This window comes from Pyxicephalus adspersus, chromosome 5 (assembly GCF_032062135.1).
Source record: "Pyxicephalus adspersus chromosome 5, UCB_Pads_2.0, whole genome shotgun sequence".
Classification (NCBI taxonomy): Eukaryota; Metazoa; Chordata; class Amphibia; order Anura; family Pyxicephalidae; genus Pyxicephalus; species Pyxicephalus adspersus.
The window spans coordinates 116,899,731-116,919,862 of NC_092862.1; the positions used below are offsets into that span (position 1 = coordinate 116,899,731).

Genomic DNA, 20,132 nt, shown 5'->3' on the forward strand with positions numbered 1-20,132 from the left:
ACATTTCCCAACACTGGAAAACAGTTGCATGTCCTATGGTGGGTTGCCGGCTTTTCAGTAGCGTATGCTGGGAATAGGTCAAGAATGTCTCTGACATTCACCATACTAGGGAGAAAACAAAGCAACGTTTATTTACCTGCTGCTTAACATGAACACAGCTGTGCAGCCTAAGAAATGGCTGTCTCGATAAGTTCCAGACCCCTTGTATACACTTCAAAGTTTTGAAGTTCATCATCAATAGCAAGGTCACGCTGTCCGATGAACTGAATGTCTGCTAATTTGTAGCCTTACAGCAACATAATATTTCATTATTTCAAATATGCTAAGGTTATCAAAAGGTCTTGAGGTATCAGGCACAGGCTGTTTCTCCTCTGGTTTATTAACAACATTCTATTATGTTTAGGAAGTCAGAGGAGTTAAAAGAAGTAATTACAAGCTTACCAGGCAATGACAGACAACTTGCAGCTCTCCGTATCTCCAAAAGGATAATTCTACAGGGAATAATTAGGAACTGGGCAGCTACCTACTGAAAACTTTGTAGGAATTAAAATGTACTGTGTAAAGGTTACCTAGAAAGCATTTGTAACTAGCCCTGCTAATAGACCTCCATTCATAAATAATAAATTCACCAGTTATATAACCCTAGACAGTGAAATAGAAATCATTTACCAATATATGGCTGACTGAAAGACGGGATGAGAATACTGGGTTACAAACTACCATTTTATTGGTGATGAATATATGCAAAAGTAAGAGTTTCTGACACATACCTATCTGGGAGTTTTAGGTGTTCCTTCACCTTTCGTTATACCATATTCTCCATATATAAAGATATATATTTACCTTAATAAATTAAAAACCAAGAGGGAGAACAAAACCCCAACACAATGACCACAGCAGCTCTACAAAGCCTGGAATATAAGCAGAGATATGTCTCCAATAAAGACCATAACAGATGTTCTAAATTGTCAGCTGTTCTACAAAACTGAAATGTACATTTTGAGTAAACTAGCCCTTTTAGGGTCATTCTAATATAAGCAGGTTAAATAATATGTGAAATAAATAATATACTTCAAATTTCTGAACTCCTTTTGAATCAGTTTCTTGCCTAGCTGCTCTGATGATTCAGTACTTTGTTTTAAGTGACAGACCATGATCAAGTCTGCAAATCAGAAGTGAAATTAGACTTTTTTGCATACTAGACAGTGGTCCAAAGTTTTGAAATGAAGGGATCAGCATGACTTTAGGGCAACAAGTAATTTATAGTAGAGTTTAGTAATAAAAGCCTTTGTGATCTCGGTTTCTTCCAGCTTCTAACTACCAGTCTTTATGCAATCTACTTCCAGGACTTGCAGCCAAAGTTATTACTATTGTTAGTACTGTACAAACGTCTGGGAAGTTTTGTGACATTAAGAGAAGCGTTGAAGATGTTCATATATCCTGGGAGAGTAGTGTCATTTCCAGCTAAAGAAGTAGTAAAATAGTAATGTTTAGTAAGGTAGTAAATCAATCATTGTAATATTTATTAATATAATCAATATCTATTACAATAATTAAAGACTGATTATTCAGATTCTTATATTAACCCAGCCATAACCTGTTTTTACTGGAATATGCCACATGTTCCTCTCATGTTGAATATTTTTGATGAATTGTCTTACATTAAGGTTAATGATTGTATACCATCTATGTGCTGTCTAAAAAATATGCAATGTTGGCAAGGTTTAAACTCTGGGCAGCAATTATGTTTAGGTCCTTACAATAAAACATAAAACCATCTTTAGAAATCTGTTCACGTGCAAAGAAATTATAGCAATTAATTTCATAATTGCAAATGGATAGTTGGGCCCACTTTTTCTGGTTTTAAGCCACTCAGTGTACATCTCCTGTCTAAATAGTTTATTAGTAATGGACAAGGGAGTTTAGATATCCGTAAAGAATAACATATTCACAGCATGTCTCAGAGTCAAGTCACTGGAATGTCAAGGTTATGTTGTTATCATCCCAACACTGCCTTGCTCACATCAGTAATTAATTCTACATAAATGCTAGTGTGCTTTTTTTGTATATATCTGAAGCTGTGGTACTCAACGCTTAGCATTTTTTATTATTCCCTCGAATAGAAAGTCTTGCATTTTTGTATTTAGATTTTTAAAAAGGTATCTACTGCCCTGAGAGAACTATTACCCTTCTATGACATCAGACTGTACTTCATATATGTGCTTGGGCAACATGTATTTTGTGTTGTAATCTTGAGTTGTCATGAAGTATCTAGCTGCCTTATGACTTAGACATGCCAGCAAAAATCTCCTTAACCTACCTAGCCATCTTGGGGCTGGTTTTCAAGTAGAAAATTCTTAGGCAATGATCCATATCACAAATGGAAAGAATGGGCAGCGAAATTTCTCAGCCTAAGACTACTGGTTGTTTGAATGTGATAGGATTGATTTTAAGCAATGGATATATTTTATCAGTGTCTATGTTAAAAAAAATGAAAAGCCTTTTCAGTACAGGTGGGTAATTTAGTAACAACTCTACATGCATTAATGTAGGCATACTGTACATACCTTAGTTTCAGGTATCCTTCAGCTAGTTGGATCATGATTGAGGGTCACTCTTGACATTAGCAGTGGGCAAGCTGCAATGATTCATAGTCTCTTTGTGACCTGGGTCACTGTTCCACACAACATTACTATGTAAGCAAGCTGTATGATGATTCTAGCTCAGAGACTGTGTCATGAACAACTGAGGCTCATAGCAAGTGGTTCAAATGATACGGATCATCATTTAATCCAGAAGTGTAGAAACTGTGACTATGGAATAAACTACTCCATATTCCACAATTTGTTACTATTTTTTCTCTGCCTTCCCTAAATGAGTGAACAGAGACAGAATTACCAAACAGTCAGTATCTTGAAAATATAGAAACCTCCACATGAACATTATTAAGTACAGTAAATCTTAAAAAAATAGGTACATAAAAATCAATAATCTTATTCCTAATTCATTTGTTTTTTTTTTCAACAGAATACTTCTCAGACCCATGGAATCTAAAGATATTTTTTATCATTTTTACTGCCACCTTCTTACTTGGTTTTCTCATCACACTTATAATAAGAGTTATTATCCTGCAAGGTGATAACAACAAAAGCACCTCCTCATCCAGCTACAGAGTGCCTACATCAATGAAGGTAAGAGTTATTTTTATGTGGTTGTGGCATTATCAGCTATGTAAATCTCCAATCAGCTGTTAAGATGAATGTAAAACAACAATACAGATATTTTATAGGGTTTAAATGTGTACAACTTCTGTGTTTGCCTGACTATAAAAATACCCACAGACATAAAGTATGGTGACTGTATATTTTTTAAAGGGGAATAAGAGGCCATATTTAGGTTAAACACAAACTAATTGTCTACTACTGGTCTGGCATTGGTTTCATTTGTTATAGAATGAGCTAGTCAAAGTTTTAGTCTTAGATCTGAGATGTCCTGCTAGACTGTTTTTAAAATTTAGGGTGATGAATAATTGAAACATTTATTTTGAGTTGCAGTATCAAGGGGGCAACACCTCTAAGAGTGGAATTCCTCTTACTTTGGAAGATTTTCTTCTTGCTTCCTGATCTGTTTCATGATCAATTCTGCCAAAAGTAGGAAGACTAAGGAAAGAAGTTTGAAACCTGAAATTTGACCCAATGGCCCTGATTTATCAAAGCGCCCCCCAAGGCAGAAGAGGATACACTTTCATCAGTGAAGCTGGGTGATCAAGCAAACCTGGAATAGATCTGGTTCAGAGACCAAAACTTTTGCTAGCAAATAAAAAATGACTTATGAATAAAATCCATTCCAGGTTTGCTGGATCACCTAGCTTCACTGAAGAAATTGTATCCTCCTCAGCTTTGGAGAGCTTTAATAAATCAGGTCCAATATCTCTCCTTTTAAGTAATTTTGTCATTTTATTGCATTCAAGCGTTTAATCACCCTGTAGATGTAGACCAGGATAGGCAAAAAATCGAGTTCACAATTTATTTATCCTAAAATAATTATTATTGCCTTTTTTTAGGATAAAAATGGTTTGCATAATGCATTCACAAGTACAGTAACCTACACCCGGGAAAAGCCAGAAGACATTATTATCAGCAATGGAAGTCTGGCAGTACATGAAGCATTGTACAAGTTTGAAGAGAAGAAACACATGTATTAGGTGATCTCCATCTACTGACAAGCTGCACTGGTACAGTCCTGGCTTTCACAAATGAGCAATGTTTTTTAAAGCCCATGAGAAAACCCAATCCCAGCACAGACTACGGGCTGTAAAGTTCCTGACAGTGATATGCAGCAGTCAGTTTTCACTATGTTTTACCTATTTGTGAATGGCTTGGTAGATCTGAGATTCCTAGAACTGACCTACATTGCATAACTAGATAGCAATTGGTTTTTTTTATCATCTTAGCTGCTCTAACAGATTTTTGTGCATTACTACTGTATGGTACATTGTTTGAATGTAGCACTTTATTATTATTTTTTTTATATTATTTTTTATTTTTTATACAAAGCACTGATTACACTTTAGTGAAAATACAAAGGGGAACTCCTCTTAACAGTTTAAAGCAGAGGGGTTGTTTTGCAGCATCCTTGTTCTTCCTTTCCTTATCTTTAAACAATGCCAGTTTCAGTTTCAGCAGCTTTTATTGGAGATTGGGGGGAGGAAAAAAGGGAGAATCGGGGCTTAAGTTGAGTGGCAAAATTAGTCTCAGCTCTCTCCTCTCAAAAACATTAAGGGGAGTTCTCCTCTTTCTAAGTGCACTCGCTGAGAAGGTTTTTTTCACCTTTCTTATATGTTATAAAGACAACATGGGACAATGGTTTTATAGAGTGCTAGACTTTCACCAGGAAAAATGATGTGATGAAAGAAAAAAAAAACATGATCTTTGGTAAAAACAAAATTTTGTGAGTTAACAGATATATATGTATGTAGTTCACAACCACAGTTGGGTATTGGTTATCTGCAAATATGTATTGACATGAAAAGCACGATTATGGAGAGATTAGGCTTGTCTGATATACTCTCATCAGTGCTGTTATGCCCAATTTTCAAATGCCCAATTAAATAGAAACAGAGAATTTAAAGAGCCATTGAAAATATAAAAAAGTTGAAAGTTTCTATTCATATGTCTGGTCCCATTCATAGCTGTACTAAATGCAATTGTTGCAAATCAAATTTAATCACCCAGGTTAGGTTGAGCACACATTACAAGCGATAAGAAGTAATAAAATATCTTTTCCCATGATATTCCACTGATTACAAGTATATCCATCAGACTTTTAATAAGTATTTGTGAACTTATCAAAACAATATACGTTTTAAGGGAATTGAACATCCCCAAGATGACAGTTGGAATTCACCTGTGTAGGGGATTGTGGTTTATATCAGTGACTGCTTAACCTCATTTCTTGCCATGTTACACCAGTATGTACAACCCAACCTACGAAATGTAATATATTGTGGCTCATTAGTTTCTTATTAAATTGGTTTCCATTCTTTTCCCTTTAAGCTTCACCTGGTGATACTACCAGTAACATATTTCCTGTCCTAGGATGATAACCCTTACTCACTGTATTGTTTCAATGAATTGGATTAGGGTTGACACCTGGAAAAGCTAATAATAATGTTTAAGGCTGCGTACACACCTTAGAACTTTTGTCGTTGGAAAGGATGTTTCATGATTCGTCATTCTGCTCTATGGAGATGGGAGGGGGACAACGAGCGAGCGGCTCTCTGCCATAGTCTCTCCCCTTCAGTTGTATTGCAGTCGTTTATCGTTCATGAAACTTCCAGGACGGATTCATGAACGACGTCGGACGAGTGCTATACACACCTCAGATTCTCTGATCAGCCCTGATCAGCCCTGAAGCCATAATTGGACGACGTGTGTATGTAGCCCAAGACTTTGGTAGAGTTTAGTATAAAGGACATTACTTGCAGAAAATACACTAACCTAAAAAAGAATGTATCCCCCACATGTGATAACTGGTCATCTGAAATATACTGTTTTTATCTTGTCAGGTTTATCTTTACCTTGGGTAAATAATAATGGTTATCTGTGTATTATCTTTGCAGCTAAACCAAAACCTTTGCATATAAAGTAGAGTATATCACATTAATCTTTGTAACTTAGGCGCATGTCTATACAAAGTCTAAAATATTAGGCCTACTTTTAGCATTCAGCCTGCCTTTACTTCAGCCGGTTCCTATGGGTTTACATACCTATATAAATCAAATTAAGCCTTTGGAAGCAATATTGTATTATTTCATCTGTTCATATTTCCTTGACAAAAAAGCAAAGGGAAACAAAGGAAATAAGGATACTGCCTTAAATATATGTAGCTTTAGCTATACAGTAACACACAGAACCCCTATTTGTGTATATTTAGTATGTATGTACATCATTCCTGCTAAATACTTATTCTCATGTCAAACAAAACTTTGTTTTCCCTCTGATTACATGGCTGAGGTCAGTCAGAGCTTTTACTTCTCAGTAGTTGTTTCTTCCTACTCGGTTGTAAGATAGAAATTTTATTATAAGCAGTAGCAAATATTTCATAGGGATAAGTCATGACCATCTCAAATTGGTGCTTGTCTTTGAAGCAAAAATGTCAGAAGGGGTTCTGAAGAGACCCCGTCAACGTCGATGTAGACAGGTTATTTGATGATAAGTAAATATGGAAATCAGAACCAAAGCAAGGAAAGGTTTCAACTATAGCAACCAATAAGATGTTCTCTTTGATGTTTCTAGTAAAGCTTGGAAAACAAATAGCCCAACTCTAGGCAAAACCTTTTATTTAATTTTGCATATACATTCATGAGGAAAAGAACGTTTAACCATTCTCCTATTTTTAACAGGTAGTGATTACAGGTAGGTCATTATACCAGATGTCGAAAATATCTTTCAAATGGAGAAAGAAATAAAGACCTAAGTTAAATTGTAATTTTTCCCCATTTTAAAATGATATTATTAGAAATTAGATGTAGTTAGACTTTTATGACTAGTTTGATTCTAGGGACCCCTCCGCATCACACATTTATTTTCCCTCAATATTTGTACATGAAAAGCAGTGCACAAAAAAACCTTGGCATTTCAAGTTTGATATATTGCTGTTGTAGACCTCGAAAAGTATCTGACCCTACTGGGTGACTGAACCCACCAACATGACTGCATTATCTATACTGAATTACATAGAAATATATAAACAAATGTTAACCAAAGATGTATTTGTTGACGAGCCTAATTATTTATGCATTGTTTACATGTAATATACTCAGGGAAAATAATACATGATTATGTTGTCTGATTTTTTTTATTTTTTAGTAGCTATGACTCTCCTGGTTGGTTGCCACATTCTTCTTTTGAAGTTAGAATATAAAGGGGTAGAGTGCAGTTGGGTCATCATTTAAAGTTGCCTTGACAAAGACTGATCATCAAGCAATAAGTTGATAAAAATCCTTGGCTTGTCCATCTTTAAACATATGTAGATAAAACATATGGTGTATTTTGCCCTGTGCTTGTTATACCATCAAATTTCAAAAGTTGAGTGCAATGTATGTAAGGACATAGATATTTCTTGCATATTTTTGTTTAGGATATAATAAAATATCTATCACTTAATTACACAAATTTGCAGCAACTAAACAATTGGGGATGTCACAGTAAATTTATTGAAGGATGGAATAGACAAGATTTAGTCTACCTGTAATTTAGGTATTTAATTTAGGTATTTAAAATAATTTTTTTTATTTAGTGCTTTAAGCACTCGTGATTAGATTTATGTGCCATGTTGGGTATATATATATATATATATATATATATATATATATATATATTATCAACCTAAGATGACATTGTCATGCTTGTCCTTTCAAAGCTTCCTTACGCAGTTCTGACATCTAATTTAAATCATGAACCAATCAGTCTTCAGTCTAGTGTACTTGGCCAGCAAATGTTTATGTTATTAAATGACATGACATTATACTATCAGCCAGTAATTCACTTCTGTTCAAACCTAGGTTTGTAGTGATGTACTACTTGTAACATATTTTAACACTGCTCTTATCAGAGCAGTTCTTTATCTTAAAAACTTTACAAGAGTAATATATTACCATTGTGCCTCTAGGTGCAAACCTGTAAATGATACAACCATTGGTCGATGTCCATTGCCTGTTTTCTTCGCCTGTCTAGCAGGAGCACTACTGCTGGTGTAGACTATAATTTGTCAAGTTCTAGGTAAGGTGACCCTTATTTTGGTTATCTTCCTATTGCCCCATGATTGAAACTAAAGTTCTATGACTCATCATCCCCTAGTTTTATACTTTCCATTGTTGGTAGCAGACATTGTGTGATACAGTCAGAAGTACCGTGCTTATCTGACATTTTAACCTGCAGAAGCATTCTAGTCTACTTCTGAACACAATAATCTTCCATTCTATAATAGCTACAACCAATTCAAACAAAATCACCATACATATCCACCAGCTGCCTGTAAAAAACGGGACAAACATTTCTATTGGTTAAACTTACCTCTGGATCAGTTTCCTAGCACTTATGTCTAGCAAAACAGGGTGGTAAACACAGTGTAATTTCCTATTCTCTACTCTGTAGACAGTTATAGATATTATATGTTATAGAATCCCTATGGACTGACCCTCATTCTCCCATTTTGCAAGTAGCTTCTCAGGTGTGTAGTGTTAAACTTTTCTCTATTCGCTATTTTTGCCAAAGCTTTAGTTTCCTTGATATAGCTTTAATTTGGAATAGTCAGCAGGTGCCTATGAAGAAGTCATCAAATGAAATGCATCAGTCATGTAATTATGAAATTTAATGTTTTTTCAAATGTTAATTTTGTGTTTTAATAAATATAACTGCACTAGAAGATATTTTCACTAGAAGATATTTCTTTTTCCGTGCTTATCTTTAGAAGAGAAAATCCTAGCTTGAGAACCAAACTGGGGAAGAAGATCATGTGAATTATTCAGGAGAAGTTATATATTGCGATACAACTTCAGAGGGGAGGGCATAGTGATCACAAACGTGTTTGCTGGTAGTGATTTTTGCAGGCATGGCTATAGTTGTAACAGAAATAGGTACGTTTCTCTAAAACGATATGCCTTTATTTCCTAATATTTGCTCACTGTCCTAAAAATGAAAATGTTCTTCAACTTTTAGTTGCACTACATGTATATTATACCATTGCAAGCAGCAGTGCCACAGTGCTATCTTACTTTCGAATATAAATGAATATTGTGTATCAGCAACCATAAAAGCTATCCCAGTATATAAATCCCAGAGGTTGTGTACATTTTGCCCTACGGTGTTTACATTTACTTGCCTCTGTGTTGGATGATACTTTTCACTACAACCACTTGCATTCGTGCAGCACACATTCATTCTTCAAGTCTCTTGCCCTACTTAATCTCAAAGGTACACTAGTGGATTGAAATTTAAGAACTCAGTTTTAAGGTACACTGAAAGTGTAACTAAACCCATGCTATTTACCTAATTCTGTTCCATGGTAAGTCAACTTCAACTTCCTTCTTTTTTTCTTTCTTTCAATCTTTGGCCATCTCGATTGGCTGTGCCAGGATGATGTATCTGCCGCACGCATTCTGTCCTGGAACACACAAGAAAAGCCAGGATTGCTGCATTTCCCTGGCCGCACAATCAGGCAGGGAAGACAGAATATTGCAGAAAGGACATCACCTATCTCTTTCTGCAAATACCAACTTGCCTGATCATTAATTTTTCAAAGTGGGACTTTTGTTCTACTTTTAGTCTATGTCATACAACATTCTTTTAGTCTTGTGGCAACAGCTTTGCTATTTCTGAGCCCTGATTAGTTGTTCATATTCCTAACTGTTCTTATGATAGATATTTTTCCATCAAAAGAACTACTTCTTGGGTGTTTAAGTCCATCTCAGATTTATTGGATTCACCACCCCCATCCTCCTGTATTCTTCCTAAAGCCCTCCCCCATTTTTTTTCTACTTTTTTTATTTTTACACCTGCATGCTTTAATTATATGCCAGAGTGAGGCCTTAATTACATTATGTTCCATCATTTGCAAATGTTAAAGGCTGCAGTGTGTACAAATCCCTGGAGGTCTGCAGTTAATCAGTTTTCTATAAGGTAGCAACAGTCATTCTAGGGGGAAAGTCACTTAGATCTCTCATATTTCCCATTCTTATGTTTTTTTGTACAATAAATAACTTTGACTAATTCTACATATTTTATGTATTAATCTGTAGCCACCTGATTTACTATTTTTCCTTTTGCATTAACAGGCAGGTATAGTTACTGAAGTGGCTATGAGAATATACATTTTACAAGTGTATTTTGCACTCATTTTTTTTCTGTTTGATCAGTAGACCTTAACACTAGAAATGGCAGGGCATGTAATTAGCACAATGCAACAGAAAGCAAGCAGTAAACAAGCTTCAAACTGGCCACCACTGACCTTTCTAGCAGCATTTGTTGTAAAGGTATTCATCCTCAAATTTGACAACAAAGATTCTGTGGTCAGATTTTTACAGCTTAGAAACAGCTGCTGTGTGTTCATATTGGAAAGCTGTCTAGTTTCTACACCCCGTTCAAAGTATGATTTTGGAGCTGCTGTTGTGAATTTGAAGATGATTGATGTGAATGAGGGCTTGTTTTTAAGTGTCTGGGCAAAAGTTTACTCTAACCCTATTAAATTTTTGTTTGGATTTTTAAACACAGGTGATAATGCTAAATGTGCCATATAATACATTATATGCTGTCGTTTTGAGGCTTTTACCACCCTAGAAGGCACAATATAGATTTTAGGAGACCTAAGGCCTACATATGGAATTGCATCCTTTTTAAAACTCCACAGGCTATTGTAGTATACAGAATATTGTTAATAGTTAAAAATGCAAATTAGGCTATGAAAATATTAATTACTTTTGTAAAGATATAACAAAGTATATTGTACTGCCTTTGTTATGTGACCAGGGTAACATACTAGATAATAGTATGTTAAAGATGAGAAACTACTTCTGTGGAATTCTTTAATACCCAAACATTTGATTTCTTCTTTAAAAAGGTCCAGGCCATTACTGCAAGAGTCAATTTATGACACTGCAGCTATTATTTGCTTTAAATTAGTGGCATCACTTAAACACAAAAATGCTCTCTTTGTTTCTGAATATTTTGATAGGCTCCATTAAATGATTAGTGAGTAGTGTCTTGCTAAGGGTATTCTATGATGCAGGGACATGAAAAGGCACACTTGCTTATTATTGCTGCACTTTCTTTATTGTTTACATATTATTATTATTATAATACAGTATTTATATAGTGCCAACATATTACTCAGCTTTGTACAAAGTCCACTAACTGTTCGTCAAAGGGCTCGCAATCTGATTTCCTCACCATAGTTATATGTCTTTAAAACAGTCCTAGGTCAATGTTTGGGGGAAGCCAATTAACCTAACTGCATGTTTTTCAAATGTGGGAGGAAACCGGAGTACCCAGTGGAAACACACGCAAATATTGGGAGAAAATGCAAAAACTGCAAACTCCATGCAAATAGTGTCCTGGCTGAGTTTCAAACCTGGGATCTAGTGCTGCAAAGGCCAGAGCACTAACCTCCGAGCCACCCTGCTGCCTGTCCCCTCTCCTTACCAAATTATGATGGGCTTTTGAGGTCTTCATTTGACCTCCATGTTTTACAACATTGGAACCTTGATACTCACTGACCTGCTATGATATGGGCATTGTACAATAGGCTCCCTTAACCGGGATAGTTGGAATTACAAACAGGCAGCACCCCTATTTGCATTATGGAACAAAATGGCTTTAAAAGGTTTGCAGTATCTGTTTTATCCTGTGAATTTGTGAATAGAATCACTGTAAGATGGAGGAAGCAAAAACTTAGTTTCGCATGTTTAAAGAATTGTTTGATTGAATTTACAAAAATTGTAAATGTATTCTTCATGCTGTTTGAGGACAGGGAGAGTCAGTCTCTGTCCCCCCCATACATTCCAGATTCTAGACAGCAAGTCAGGAAGCCAGGCGAGCCTGACATGACAAATGGAATTCTTAGTGGGTGACAAATTCTGATATCTGTTTTGTGTTAAAACCTTTTTCTCACAAAATAATCTCTTCAGTAATAAAGTCAGTGGCAAAGCAGAACTTTTTTTTTATCACTTCAAATCTGTTTAATCTATGTCCTATAGAAAAAAAATAGTTTGGAGATATAAAGTGGCCAAAAAAACCCATTGTTTAAATTTGTGCATATCTTTTTTGATCACTGTTTTTGTTACAGCATTCCTTTGTGAATATAGGGATAATGGACAAAAAGAACAGTCTGTGTCATCAATGAAAAACAGACGTTCTTCTTGCCAAATGACAGAAAAATGACAACAATTTATTTTAACTTGAGAAAATATTTGCTTGTTAATTGAATCAGCTATTCCTAGGATGCCCATAAATTTTATCTGTGAGGGTGCAGAAACTGAGCAGTATAACTGACAATACTGCAATTGTAATAATGTGTTCTGGCATTCAGCCCTAATGTATAAATTATAAAGCACAAATGAATAAAATGTGTTTACTTTTTAAAGGTCAAGTTCAATATTTGATAAAAAGTTCCCAGGTCCCATTTCACTTCCTACCTCCCAAATGTTCTCTTGGCAAACCCCCCACACACACTCAGGTGATGGCTAATTTCCTCCTGAAAGTGCCCCCCCCCCATGTTCTTTACCATCTTCCTTTTAAATATCTTCTTAGTGTTAGACTCCATTTAAGTCTATGGAAAATAATTTGCGCAGACACAGGAAGTGTTGAGATTTCTAAATGGAGAATGTGACAAAAAAAATCATCCTACCAAATTCTTTGATATCCATGTCACTTCTATTATTATAGTGACAACAATCATTGCCCCTCCTAAAGTGCGACAATGGTGTCCCCACCTTTGTTTGAGTATTCATGTATTAGAACTACAGGCCGTAAAGCAGTGTTTCTCAACCAGGATTCCTCCAGAGTTTGTAAGGGGTTCCTTAAGCAATGAGCAATTTTTGCCTCTCGGGTCAGTTACCACTGACACCATTGATCTTTTTGACTATCTGTATGGGTGACATTCTCTCCACTGGCCATTCTTTCTACTGGCTACCACACTAATGTGAGCTGTGGATTTAGTAATTATAGCAGGGGTTCCCTAAGACCTTAAAGGTTGAGATACACTGTTGTACATGGTAAGTGCTGTCTCCTGCAGTTCAGGCCTGAATTATAGCTGCAGCCTCCCCCATACCCCAGCCCTTGCTTGCCTGGGAGAGGAGCTAAAGATAGTGGTCATGTGACTCTTATAGAAACTTTAAAGTTGATTTCCGAACTTTGGTTTTATGTCTATTACAGAAATAGTGGTTGTGTATTTTAGCAGACTTGATATCTTACTTGACTAATAAGACCCTTTTATAAGGAGCCCTCCAAAATATGTACGATTACACAAAACATTCTAACTATTGTCATTGTGTGATAAATCTGTAGTATGGATTTATCTTGTTTTAGAAACAAGCCACACTGTTTGGCTAAAAGAAATCTAAATTTGTTGTTAGTACAGTTTTGTGTATTTTCTTCTCCCACCAACATAAATGTTATTAGTCCCAGTACTTGACTGACTTATGCAATATTTGAGTTTTAAATCTTGATGATCCATAAAAATCAGATGACTGTTTTCCTGTTTTAGTTTGCAGGTCATGAAATCTGGAAGTATATTTGAAACTGCAGTCAAATCGAGTTACTATATAACCTAATTTGAATGAATAAAAACAATGGTGCTTTTTATAACATTGCAGTTATTTTCCTGCTGGAAAAAAAACAAAATTTATTAAAGCTAAGGGCAAAAGAGTGACCAGTGGTAAGTAGATTTGGGTAGTTCAGACGCGTTACATGCAGATTTGCTGACAAGGGACATCATTAGGGGAGAAAAGAGCAGAATAGGCAGATAGATGACCTGATATAAATCTGTTGCAAGTCTTTTTTTGTCCAGTTAGTTGCCTGTAGGTGGAGACAAAACACCTCTGTATTCCTTTCACAGTCCAGCATTGTGTTGAACAGGAGGTTGGGATTTTTTAAATGCCTACATTGACCAAGTTCAATACTACCAGACATTACATCATGAATTAGTATGCATGTTCCCAGTTTGAAAAGACCCATCCAGTGTTTAGAGTTGCCTATGGCCAGGGTAGACATGGATGTCCCATTCTCCCTCAAAACTAGCTTATGCTTAACATTTTGTGCATTCCTCCACTACCTCATCCAGAAAAAAGGGAATTCTAATCATCATACAAAAGACCGAAAATTATTCATTTCTATGATTTGCATATTTTCAAAAAGTTTTTGTATATTTTTTCACTCAAGTGAAAAATAGAGTTGTTTTGAGACTGTTAGAATTCATACAAACTTCTTAGTACCTGAATGGTTTTGGGAAACACTGGCCAGCAAATAAGGAAATAACTGGTCTTCAGCTAAAAGCAGTAATACCACTAAAAAGGGCAAGACCCCTTCCCCTTCCAAAATCATTAATAGATAGGATCTATAGGAACCTGCCATTAATGTGTACAGTTAGAATTCTGTTTACCACCCCTGTCTTCCTCATTAATGTGGAACATGGGGTAGAGTTCTTCAGAAGGTAGAGAAGTAGAAATCTGTGCAAAGGATCCTCACCTGTTTCGTTCCACAGGACTTTACCGAGAAAGGCAGGGATATCATTCTCGCTTAGCCCCCTCATACAAGAAGACAGGATAGGATAAGTATAACTCTAGCACTACCCTTTACAGGTAGGTTTCACCTTTATATAGTAGATGACTTCAGGAGGATAAGAAGGAGCCCTGACCAGCCTAAACATACCTTCTTTTTAAGTGAAAAGTCCCCTTTAAATGACATCAGAAGGAATTTCCATTACAGATGTGTGGTTTTCCTTCTTATTTTTCTTTTCATAATATTAATATGGATGTGCAGCATTAGGATAATTACATTAGAGCCATGAGATTTCAATGGCATGTGCACTCATTGGTCTTGCATCGTCATGATGAACTAGCTTCCTTTCAATTTCCAAGCAAAATATTGAAACTATGTCTTTACATAATTCCAAAAAAACAAAATGTGCTTCCAATTATGTCAAGTCACGTACCATGCAAGACTAATGTTGTATGTTGTATTATCATGCATACCTACCTGTTTCTGTCCTATACATTATAATAAAGGAAAATTGTGTGTTTTCCGAAAAGGGACATTTTGAGATATTATTGTAGAGTTTATTTAAAGTATTTGTATATCACTTTGGTATTTGCATTGTAACTACACAGGGTGTGCAATATTTTCAGTGTTGCTGTGGACATCTTATTGTGTAGCTCTACAAAGCTCAAAGTCCCCATGCCCATGCATAATCACAAACTATACGAAAAACAAAATATATACAGTATACCATAATACCCATACAGTATACCATATATCCAAGATGATCTATTTTTTCTATTTACCTAAAACAGCATTATAATGACTTTACATTCCTTTTCAGCAGTGATACCCACGTGAATATGATATTTTCCAGGCACATAATTATAATATTGTCAGCAACCCATTTTCTGATACGGAGCAAGCTTACATGCTAATTTTGAAAACCTAGCTTAAGTGGTATTGTAACCCTTAAGGTATACCTAGCATTTTCTAGCAAAGAGACTTACATAATTGTAACTCCATGATTCAGGTTTTAGTTTTATTCAAGTCCTCCCACATACTGATAATGTGTTTGTATGACCGTGGCTGTTACATTAGACCAGCCATTCTCAACCAGGGCTCCAGGGAATCCTAGTGTTTCCCTAGAAAGTCCCAGGGGTTTCCAGAACTGTAGCTGATTGCCCACCCATAATATGATGCCTGCAATTTCTGGGGGCAACACCACTTGGGATAGCCAGCTGTATGAAGCCAAGCACATAGCTATCTGTAGGCATTCTGACCACTAATTTGCATGGGGCATGCTTCTCACTGGCAACAGATGCAAAGAGCATTTTTCCTATGGATTGGTTCCCTACCAAAAAATAATTATTTTATTCAATAAAACGTGGCGGGTAAAAACGTTGATACAGGGTACGTTAGACTGTGTACTCCATTCTGAATACCGGACTGATGTGATTGGTTTAGGGATCGTTGTACCTTTGTTGGGACATTTAAGGTTGTGCTCTTATGTGCGATGTTGTGTGTAGTTGTGAATGACAACTATAGATACATTAGAATGTTGTTCTGAGACAAGGACTGATGTCTGTGGTTTAAGGGTCTCTGTTTAAGGGTATTAGGGAAGTCTACTGTTGAGATCTTTCCTTGGAAATTGTTTAAAGGTCATTGTTGTGTGGTGTGTCAATGTCATTTAAATTAGTACAATCTATATATCAGACTGAGACAAGCAGGACCTTCAGCTATGGGGTCTACTTCTGGATCATAATAATATGTTTTCCCTTACATTTGTTCCAATAAATAACACATTTACAACATATTTATATATACTACAATGGTATTAGACAGCCAAGTCTTTTCTAGGTTCTCACATGGCCATTTGGGTGATTTAGCTTTGGTGTCCACCGAAGTCCAGTGTAGTCAGATCAGTTATTGTCAGGCTGTATCCTCCATGATAAATCTCAGTGTCGCCTGAACTTTAAGTATTCCAACCTCTGACATGTACTGTAGATAATTATCTTTCATCTACCAACAACCACTTGCTGCAGTTGGGGTTGGATTGCTCCCAACATTTCTCATTTATATTACTGGCAGTAACTGGCAATAAATGGCCCGATGTGCTCTTCTTTTTATGTTTAAAAAATCAAAACTGGGTATCTTCTGAAGTGAGGGTTCTCAAGACACTTCTATACATAGATCTTTAGATTATATACTTAATGTTCAAGCAGAAGCAAAAGGACGGCAGATTGGACTCCATGGAACCATTTTTGTGAATTCCCATGAGGCTGTTTTTCTAGTTAAAGCTGGAATGCAGCCAGATACAAAACCATATTTTAATACAACTCTGCATTTATTAATACATAAATCAATACATTTTTACAATGCAAGGAAAGAGGAGCAGAACTGGGAGCTAATTAGGTGTGTTGTTGCTAAATGTTCTGATAAGTAACATGCTGATATAATAGGATACAGAACTCATCAGTCTGCTGCTTTTCCTTTTACTGTCCAGTCACAGGCAGGAGGTGGGGAGCAGACTTATAAATATTACTGAACTGTAACATGGACAAATCATTTCTCTATTCTGTATGGTGTGGCAGAAGTATAAATCTCAGAACTGGATGGAAAAAAATAAAAATTATTTAACAGAATATAAACATTCTCCCATATAAATATTTCATCTGTATATTTAGTTGTTTGCTATTATCTTTAAGGCCCAAGTGTGCGTTGGAGTTACATTTACAAGTTACAATTACCCATGCAGGTAAATTTTTTGGTGTTACATTTACCCATGCAGTAGGGTGTCTCCCGGTATTGTATGCATCAAATGATTGTTTGCCCAGGGGGAAAGGGAATAAGTACATATTCACTTTATCCTTCCCTCCCTTGGAACTCAGTACTTTCCTCCATTGTCCAACTCTCTGGAATGTTGGCCTTTAACATGCTCCAGTACAGTGCAGCACTGCCAGTTCTGTATTGTACTGGATGATAAAATTGTGACCTGTCAGGGAACAGAAATAAAGCTGCTTCAGGGAACTGGTCACAAGGAGGAAGCTTGCAGAAGAGAGGAATAATCTATACTTACTAAATGAGCATTTAACCCATGTACTACAAGGGGAAGGGCACCCAAACGCATGGGAAAGTTGACCATCAGCCCAGGGTGGGGCTTTAGGAACTTGGTAACCGTCCCATGTACATACACTCTTAGTTTGTATGATTATTCTATAAATGTTCTCCTAAAATATTCATTCTTGGTGGTATTGTGGTTGTGTCATTATTGTGATCCACTTTTACTTTTTTTTTTTATTCCCTGAATGTCTAAATGTATCCTTCTTTGTATTTTATTGGATTTCTGGAATTTTTATGGTGTTTTTTTCACATTTATGTACTATGATTTTTTGCATTAGGCTTTGTTAATTTAATGACTACTAAACTGTATGTTAATATATTTATTAATGAACTGACACTGTAGAAAATAGTGTTTATTTTTGTAATAAACATGCTTTTATTAAAAAAATGTGTGCTTTTTAAATTTCAATATTTCTTCATTAAAGGACAAAGTGTAAGTAGACATAATATGGTAATACCATGAATCAGAACATCATATTCTACAAATTACAAAATATATTGTAAGGAGAGGTCCACATTTTTAAAATATAAAAAAGGGGGGAGATGGAACATTGTGTGCCATCAAATATACGTTAGAGATACAAAAAGCTAATAAAAACAACATATCAAAGGTTTAGGAATAATTATACATAAAGGAGGTTTAAACCACAAATTCCAAGAGTTTAACATTTTTTTGTACATACTATCTTTGGTTTCAATCATGCATTTATAAACACGGTGGAGATTAAGATTGTGGATAATTTCCCTACGACTAGGAGAAGTGTTGCACTTCCAGTTTCTTGTGATAAGTTATTTAGCCAAAAGTATGGATTTGAATAACGAAATTATCTATTCCTAATAGGTACTGATTTAGGATGTATATGAAAAAGTGCTATTTTGGGTGTTGAGGGAAGGCAAGATATGTGTGACAACAAAAATTATATTAAAGCCTTGGTTCCAGAAATATTGAATAAACTTACAATACCACAGCAAGTGCAGCAAAGTTTCTTAAAGAATCAGCCTGTCTCCAACATTGGGAGGATATAGAACTACAGAATATTTCTAATTTAAAGGGAGTAATTACCACTGATTAATTATTCTTTGGTATTGATTGGCACATCTAGGGGCTTTGTATGTGTGAATAAAGGCATTATGCCAATCACCATGGGAAATGTATTCTTAAATCACAAGACAATTTAGTCATTTGGAGAGTCGGTGTAAAAACCTATGTATCCTGCAAAACTTCAAAAACCAAAAGCAGGACTTTAAAGGCATTAAACAATTCTCAAATAGACATAAAAACATAATTTGTACGAAATACTTAAAATACTTTATGCTCTTATAGAACAAATTACTGCGAAACGCTTTGAATTATAGGTAAACATGGAAATAGAATAAATCATTTGTAATTATGGAAAAAATTATTACTTGTACAAATATTGTTCTTTACTTTGTTCTATAAGAATATAAAGTGTTTTAAGTATTTTGTACAAATAAATTATGTTTTTATGTCTTATTTAAATATTGTTTATTGCATTGCCTTTAGAGTCCCGCTTTTGGTTTTTGTCGTTTTGCTGTATGTTATGGGAAGTGGCTTTGTCTAAATAGTGGATAGGTGACTCTATTTTATGTTCTCAACTCCTGTATCCTGTAACAAATTATAGAATTTAGAGATACATCTGACTTGTGTGTGAATGTTTTTTTTTTATCACAGCAGATACCTGGTGTTGTACCACTAGATGGCAACTGGAAACTGAATGACAAACATAAGATCATTGAGATCATCTTCAGAGTTTAAATATTTCTGCTTAGCAGGATTCTGTACACTGCTTTATTAAAACAAAAGCAAAAACCAGTGGAAACCATTCATTATTCACCTTTTTAGATCTAAACAGAAATCTGATTGATTGCTGAGCATTGTTTTTTACACAAAACTGCAACTATTCCCCAATATCTCACCATCTGCTGGATCCAAACTCATTTTATTACATGCAAATAAGAAAATAGAAATATAAGAAAAAAAAGTAACCTTTGTGATCATTGACAATGCATGGTGTAATTCAAGATTGTTGCATATGCACTTTATTGAACAGTCCTCCTTAAAGCTGAACTTTCCTTAGAATTGCACTTCTTTTAATTTCGGAGGGGATTTAAAGTGTGAGTTACCTTAATTGCTCTCCCATCATTGGTGGATCAATGCAGTTCCTCTTGCAAGCTACAAGCATGACCCACTGAGAAGGCTGCCGGGGCCCAGATGCATTGAGGACTCTGCCGGAGCAA

General features: G+C 35.6%; 1 protein-coding gene across 1 annotated transcript in view; it reads left to right on the forward strand.

Moving 5' to 3' along the window:
- Positions 1-18,261, forward strand: part of ITGB8 (integrin subunit beta 8) — an 87,178-nt gene extending 68,917 nt beyond the window's left edge. Inside the window, exons 13-14 of the mRNA XM_072412548.1 lie at positions 3,028-3,191; positions 4,064-18,261. Coding sequence (XP_072268649.1) covers positions 3,028-3,191; positions 4,064-4,204 — 305 coding nt within the window. The 3' untranslated portion in view covers positions 4,205-18,261. The remainder of the gene's footprint in view (positions 1-3,027; positions 3,192-4,063) is intronic.
- The last annotated feature ends 1,871 nt before the right edge of the window (positions 18,262-20,132 follow it).